Source organism: Astatotilapia calliptera, chromosome 3 (genome assembly GCF_964374335.1).
Source record: "Astatotilapia calliptera chromosome 3, fAstCal68.1, whole genome shotgun sequence".
Classification (NCBI taxonomy): domain Eukaryota; kingdom Metazoa; phylum Chordata; class Actinopteri; order Cichliformes; family Cichlidae; genus Astatotilapia; species Astatotilapia calliptera.
In genome coordinates, this window is record NC_137424.1 from 61,841,221 (window position 1) to 61,849,099 (window position 7,879).

At 37.1% G+C, this 7,879-nt stretch overlaps 1 protein-coding gene across 1 annotated transcript; it reads left to right on the forward strand.

Moving 5' to 3' along the window:
* Nucleotides 1–782: 782 nt before the first annotated feature.
* On the forward strand, nt 783–7,568 carry LOC113015196 (putative high affinity immunoglobulin gamma Fc receptor IB). The gene is made up of 5 exons (XM_080295853.1): nt 783–789; nt 2,441–2,500; nt 2,634–2,900; nt 3,251–3,517; nt 4,374–7,568. Exons 1-5 carry the CDS (start codon nt 783–785, stop codon nt 4,517–4,519), a joined length of 747 nt encoding a protein of 248 aa, XP_080151979.1. The 3' UTR covers nt 4,520–7,568.
* Nucleotides 7,569–7,879: the final 311 nt, after the last annotated feature.

The window sequence follows — 7,879 nt, forward strand, 5'->3', positions numbered from 1 at the left end:
ATAAACATATACAAATAAAACCACTTTTTTATACGTTAGTAATTCCTTTTGTGCATAATTTTATATTATTGTTAATAATAAATAAATTAAAGCAACAAAACAACCTGAAGAGCCGGTTCGGAGCCGAAAGAGCCGGCTCTTTTTAGTGAGCCGAACCGAAAGAGCCGGCTCTCTAAAAAGAGCCGGAAATCCCATCACTACTAATAACAGGACTCAGCAAAGATCAGAGACAGCACCCACCTCAAAAATCAGTCTAGAGTGTGCAGATGAGTCTTGTGGCTCACACTGCAACACCAATCATCTATTCAAGTGACAGCAGACACACACAGTAAAGGCAAAAGACAAACTGGTCTGAGACAAGCTGCATCCAGAAATAGACGTTCCCCCACCTGAATGCCTCACTTTTCCCAATGGACCCAAGGCATGAACCGGACATTCTAACTTGGACCAACCCACTAAAAAACGACAAAACAGCCAGGGGGGGTACAAACCCAACCAGTAACCAGCTAACCCCAGCCACCGACCTTGGTGGCTTGGTGGCTGGGGTTAGCTGGTTAAGATGTGGGACCTTCCACATCTTAACCTGCCCAGAAGAGGCCATCCAGCCCGCCAGGGAAAAGCATCTCATCCAAAAGATATGGATTTTCACTAAATTCATATGTTAGACAATTTAAAAGAATAGCAATGAAGTTATACATTGTGTTTAGTAACTAATTTGTCATTTTCCATTTTAGTAGGAGCCCTGTACACAAATGAATCTAGTATGATTGTGTGTGCCGAACATGCCCTGTAGAGGTCACTGGCTCACTTTGTATATCTAAATATTTGTAACAGTGGCGGTCATTAGACTGCTTTGTTCTCATTGCTCCCCGTGTGTGTTGTTATTAAAATAAAATTCCTGACTTAACCATTTTTTTTAAATAAAATGTTAGTCATTGTTCCTGACCAACAACCAAGTGACATGAGATAATATGCCACAACAGGTTTAATTTTGCACTGGGGAGCTCCAGAATCATCATGCTTTAGTTGGTTTTTAGTACTTAATGTAGGAGGTTCCCATGAGGTATCTTGTAAAGGTATTTTTTGAGCAGATCAGTTGCCTGTATGGGGTCATAATACCAGACAAGACCTCATGCTACAGTAGAAAGTTGACACCTCTATACTTCAGCAGTAAGCCAAACAGGAAGAGGTTGTTAGTTATATTAAACTGCATATCGGTGTGATGATCTGTCAGCAAGACAACATGGAGGTTACATGTTTCTGCATTAGATTGTGTGAGTACTGAGTTTGTTACACATCTGAGGGGCTGCTGCTGTTTTTTATCTAGCAGTTGTAATAATTTGTAGCTCAATACATTAGTATTAAACTTTCGCCAGAAGAGTATCAGCACTATTGATTCTACAAATATCAGAATCTCCAACTGTGAGCGTAACTTTAATTTTTCTTTAAAACATATTCAGTATTTTGATGATTTTGGTGATGAGCCTTGTGCAATGCTGTTTTCTGGCCAAACACAAAGCATAGCAGGATTACATGCAAAGTCTGATAAGAAGAAATACAAATTCATTCAATGACCACATTAGGCTGTGAAGTTTTAAAGACATGAATACTGCTCAAACCCTTTGCAGAGTTTCCAAACCACACAGCGTCTCTATATTCATATTTATGTAACTCGCCTATTCTTTTTTAAATCTTAGTGTTTCAGCTTGACAAACTATCTGCAGTACAACCACAACACTTCTCGAACTGTGTGAAAAGAGGCTGTGAATTTGTTTTTGTGAGGTTTATTTAATGACTACTAAGGTCATGATTTTTTTTATCCAGGGGAGCATTGAACATATACTAATTTACATGAAAGAACAGGATTAAAAAAAGATTCAGTACAGGTTAGCAATGTAAGCAGAGATGACTACACCACTTTCTCTTCGACCATCTCCAGTTTCTAAGCCAGCTGAGAAACATGATCTCGCCGGCAAATTCTGGGTCTGCTTCTGTCTTCAGGACATGCCTGAAACACTTAATTTAGGAGGTTCCCATGAGGTGTCCTTTCAGATGTCCTGATATGTTCAGCTTAATAAATATTGTTCTCTGTTAAATACCGTATACTTAAAGCAGAAATATATTTATTAAGTTGGAAGCTGATGGACAAGTCACAGTGATCCAGTCAAATCTGATATATTATTATAATATTATTTATTTTTTGGACATTTTGGGAAGGGTAGGTTTATAAACAAGTTCACTGACAACATATTACCATCAAGACTATGGTATATAATTCACATTATTTTGTCATAGCCTTTAATTTTGCATTCAGCAACCTTCCCTCCAAAGTCTAACAAAGCCATAAGATCACCTGTGGGTCAAGTTGAGTTATATTTTATTTAAATGTGTCTTTTATTCACTTATCTTTTAAATTTTCACATGTTATTTGTTTCTTCAGTGATAAATACCTGGCTGCTGCTGGTGATACAAATTTGGGATAGTTGTGATGCTCAAACAAGTACGTGAAAGTTAATTTGATTCCTTTGCACAATTTAGTAACTTTCTGATTAATGTCAGTCAGGGTTCTATGTTTGATTTGTTAATTGTCACTTGACATATTTTAATGGTCCTGTCTTTCTCTTTGTCAATAGATTCAGCTTTTCCTCATGTTGTTCCAAACACTTCTCAGCACTATGAATACAGCACAGTGTCTTTTGACTGTAAGGAGTTTGATGTGTCTCTTGGATGGAAACTAATGAGGAAAGCAACAGATGTTGATACAGCGTGTGGGACTAGCTGGGGAGTTTTCAGTGGGTCCATTTGCATCTTCAGAAATGTTTATATCGAAGACAGCGGACAGTACTGGTGTGAGAGCGGAGATGGAAAGAAAAGCAACCCTGTAAACATCACCATTTCACGTAAGTTTATTGTATCTGTGTTCACTGACATTTATGTTTATGTTGGTAAAGAAATCTGTGGTGAATTGCATATTAAAATGTGTTTTATGAGCTAAAGTACACCACCATACTGAGGGCTTGTTGAGAAATCAGCTAAATATTCTGATAATTATATATCTGCTAAGTGTTGGCCTGTGCAAGTGAAAAAAAGAAAGAAAATTAGAGTTCAACAGGATTGTCACAGAAAAAAAATGATAACATACTGGACATCAAAGTGCTCAAATCCTATGAGAAACAGGTTTCAAACACATGATTTTCATTTGTGCTGAGCTATAAACGTCTAATTATACCATATATTATAATTATAACAGCTGGTCCTGTGATCCTGGAAAGCCCTTTAATTCCTGCGGTGGAGGGAAACACTGTGAGTCTGCGCTGTAAAAACAGCACAGATTTCACCAAAACCTCCACTTCCATATCCTTCTATAAAAATGGTATCTTCATCAAGAGCATCTCCACCAGCACTTTGATCATCCGCAATATCAACAAGTCTCATGAAGGACTCTACAAGTGCAGCATCTCAGGAGCTGGAGAATCACCTGAGAGCTGGCTGGCTGTCAGAAGCAGAGACAGCACAGGTGAGAGCCCACATTACTGGTATACATAAGTGTGTGTGTGTGTGTGTGTGTGTGTGTGTGTGTGTGTGTGTGTGTGTGTGTGTGTGTGTGTGTGTGTGGTGGTGTAATGTATTTTGAGATGTGTTTCAGGTCACATACTTTTCAGGCTGTCAGAGGCCTACACTTCATATAAAATATGGACATATATTAATCCCCCACTAAACGTTGGAACTCAGTTTGGTAGACAAAGAGACAAATAATTACTTCTTCAAAATGAGAGACAAAAGCTTCCAACCAACATTGGAGGGTTTGTTTCTGTAAAGACACTGCAAAACTGCAAAAAACCAAGAACAGGCATTTTGGGAAAAAAATCTTAGTGCCTTATATTACATGACATACTCTAATGCTTTAGTAAATCAAACTGTACCTAATATATCCACTAGAAAAGACTAGACAATAGCTAGCATTTATTCAGAATAAATGCATTAATAATAAATATTATTAGAAATTCACTAAGAACTCATTGCATGTGCTAATGTAATTAGAATTGGCAGTGTGATCATATGGTAGCATCGTATCATACCCAGTATAAACTGAAATCTTTTCACTCGCCTGGAATATTTGACCCTTTTATTGCTTTAATAAAGAAACTCATTGTCAGTATAACTGGGCTTGTATCACCTGCCTGTACAGTGGATGCATGTATTTGAAAGTATGACAGAGCATCATTTGTCCTCTGGACAGAGAGTTTTATATTGTCAAATCAAATCAAATCTTTTTGACAAGAACAAATAATAATTGGTTATTTAAACCCAAATTTTACTTTTTGTATATATTAAGTAAGGATGTTTTTTGTTGTGTTTTGTTTTTTTTACAGACAATGAGATGGTGACTCTCCTTTGTTATGATCAACTTCCTGTTTTTCTCTACTTCCTGCTAAGAACTGTTGGCACCATTTTATGGGTCACTCTGCTGCTGGTGGTGTTAAGAAAACGTCAGCCTTGGAATGACCATGCTATATAGAAAATGTGCACAATTGTAAGCAACAAAATTGTAAAAATGAATATATATATATGAATATATATGAATACATATATATTATAATATATATATATATATATTATCTCATTCACTGCCAGCCATTTTCAAATCAGGTAACTCCCCACTGCCAGGGTTTTTGAGCATTTTTACTCATTTTTGAAGAGCCACAGAAAACTGTGTGTTATGATCATATAAACGCTGAACCTACCAAAATGAAGAACAGACTCTCTTCTTTCATCCAAAAAAAAAGCTTGTTTCTACCATTTTCCATTCTTTAGTAATCAGCTGTAGAAGAGAGGTGGGTTCCACCAAAAATGCCTGTTTTGACCAAAAAAAGGGAGAAAACGAGCTTTTTGTGAAAAATACATTTCAAGCAGAAAAGTGCCTTTGACACTAATATTTCTTGCTTTGTGACACCTCTAACATATAAAATAGTTTTTCACTTCTATAAAACAGAAATAACACTGAGAAAGGTTATGTTTTATCAAAACAATTTATTTACAAATATATGAAAAAATAAAATGTACATAGTGAAACATTTATTCACAATGAATAATTCACTTTTGTGTGGTAATCATTATAACACTTTCCGGGATGCAAGGGCACACAACAAGACTTGCACCACATTTTTGTCTCACTGCGCAATCCCTTACGTGCGCAAACCCTGCACCTCCTTGCAGGTCTACTTTTACTGCTGGTGGGCTTCAGTTTTTCAAGTTGGTGCCTGCCTAGGTCACCGTCTAGCCTGCTATTAGGGTCGGTGTTGTAAGGTGCCCTTGGGGTTTTTCTGCCTTTCCAGTCACCTTCCCCTTCAAATCCCACACCTGCCCCCTCCCTCTCCTCCTCCTCAGCCGTAATTGACGTCTATAGACGTCAATGGCAGTGAATGAGTTTTAATAGAAGCCTTTGAAAATTATATCTATGGATAAGTGACAAATAAAAGCCAATCTCTAGTTTTGCAACAGAGACATGAGGCATTGTTATTACTACATGTTACTTTAATTCAAATTCAAATGCAATTTAGACAGACTGCTCTGTTTACCACAGAGCAGTCACCCGAGACTGCAAGACCATACTGACCAGCCTGTGCACCGCCTGGATTGACTGCAAGAAAGCCTATGACTCGATGCCCCACACTTGGATCCTAGATCAACAGGACTAAGAGCCATCAGGAACTCTGTGGGGATGTGGGGAACAACACTAGAGGCCATCTTCAAGCGAATAGCATGTTGCCATCAAGTGCAGGATCTACCAAGGAGATGCTCTGTCCTCACGCAAGGAGCAAGAGGAGGAGCATTCATGGAAGGGTAAAGACCGTCTGCAGGGGCGAGAGGGGCGAGAGGATAATTTTTTGAATAGATATGTAGATATAGACAGATATTTTTTTATCACCAGCTAACCTGTTTAGATATTTTGATATTTTGTCATGGACCTGTTTGAAACAAAACAAAACAAAGAAAACAAAAAACACACATTATCTGTCTAGTATAACTATGTATTTTGGGCATAGAAGTAGATCAGTCGTGTATATTAATTATTTTACGTGGCACAATCTCATGAGTTTAAATGTCTTTTAATCTTCTCAGTGTTTAAGTCTGTGATACAACCACAGTGTCTCCAAAGTTCTGCAAAGAGCTCAGTGTACCGGTACACTGAGCTCTTTGCAAGTTTGCAGAGAGCTCAGTGAAAGACTACTGTGGTCATGAAAGGAAGAACAAATAAATTATTCAGTTACTTCTTTCTGACTTTTTTATTAAAATTTTTTTATCATGTATATTAAAGGCCATGTGTGATGTCATTTGGACTAGAAGCAGATGTAAGATGGACTCTGCTAAATCTATGTTTCTTAATTGTATTATTATATATTATATTATTAAAAACCCCATAAAAATTCTAGATCCAGTTTATGCGTCATATACCTTGAGCTGAATTTAATTTGAATGTCGTGTGTAGGTTTCAGAAATGCCCAATGGTTGATGGAATGTGTTAATGGGATTGCAGTGTATAAAAACAGTGTGTTATCATTTTGATAGTGACAGTAACACACATTATGAATCTGCACAGAAACAATATCCCCTGATTTATTGACTGATCTTTTTTTTAGATAGCTCTAAAAATGTAATTTACATTTTTTGAATGTAGTGTATTTTGTTAGATTATTGGTGTTTATCGTTGGTATTTAACTAACGTTCCTCTCTAACACTGAAATTCTATTTAAGACTTCTTTAGACACAATATATTATTGTTTGAGCATGAGGAACTGAAAGTAAAGATTTGTAGGGTTTTTTTGTTTGTTTTTGTTTGATCCTGTTTGGTTTTAAGAACTGAAATTTCTTTGGCTCTCTAAGTGGTTTCTGTATTTAACGTACTTCCTGAAATCCTGGTTTTTGAGGCTTCATGTGCTGTGATACTCATCACTAAACAATAGCGGACATAAAGCCAGTATATATTTATTTTTATTGTTAATGAATCATTTTAATTTTATACCACTAACAAGAATTGCCAAATAAACAAATATTACAACTTGTATCTGGTGGGTCTTAGACATCTGGCACAAGACTCTTCTCGGCTCTTGTTAGCTAGCCTCTAGCAGGATTGGCTGTCCATTTCCTCTAGTTCTTTGGGGCTCTTCTCCATTGGCTTTGAGAGCTCTGTCTTCCTCCTTCCTCTTAGGTGGACACAGGTTTGTCATTGAGATGTGTGGCCTTGTGTCCTGGAGAGCAATGGAAGATCCTGGGTCTTCATCATTGCTGCATCTTCTTACCCTCAAATGTGTTTCGTGGAAAAGACATTTGTAACTTTATTCTACAGTGTATCTCTCTGTGTCTTTTTTTCTCTTTTCTCTCCCTTCAGGCCCCACTCAGTCACAGCAGATGTTTTTTCCTCCCTATTGCTGCCAAGTTCTTGAACATAATGAGTTTTCTGATTGTTGGGGTTTTCTGTGTATTAAAATACAGTCTTTTGCTTAAAATATAAAGCACCTCGAGGGGGCTATATATTTTCAAATTGACCTCACGTATGGCTGCAACAAAACAAGAAACACATATTAATAAGTTGATTAAAAGAATAAAAGCAAATGCTTATTATCTGCAAATGCTCACTGGAGCAGATATTTTTGGTGGTTTAGTATACAAGTATGTGTTTTTTATTTTCATTTCACACACCTCAGAGGAGATGAGAGATGAGATAGTGTGGTTTCAAATGAACTTTAATTACAGGTACTTTAAATATGCAATTGAGTTAAAAATGACCCAGTTTCTGTTTCTAGTAATGAAATGTGCCCCTTCTAAACATAGTGTCCTGCATAGACACACCAAAGATGATAGGCAGAGGTTTCACTGT

What these genes read in the sequence shown, in the direction of transcription:
- LOC113015196 (XM_080295853.1), top strand. An exon ending in TAGTTGTGATGCTCAAACAA is followed by an intron (nt 2,501 to 2,633) that starts GTACGTGAAAGT and finishes CTTTGTCAATAG; the next exon opens with ATTCAGCTTTTCCTCATGTT. An exon ending in TGTAAACATCACCATTTCAC is followed by an intron (nt 2,901 to 3,250) that starts GTAAGTTTATTG and finishes TAATTATAACAG; the next exon opens with CTGGTCCTGTGATCCTGGAA.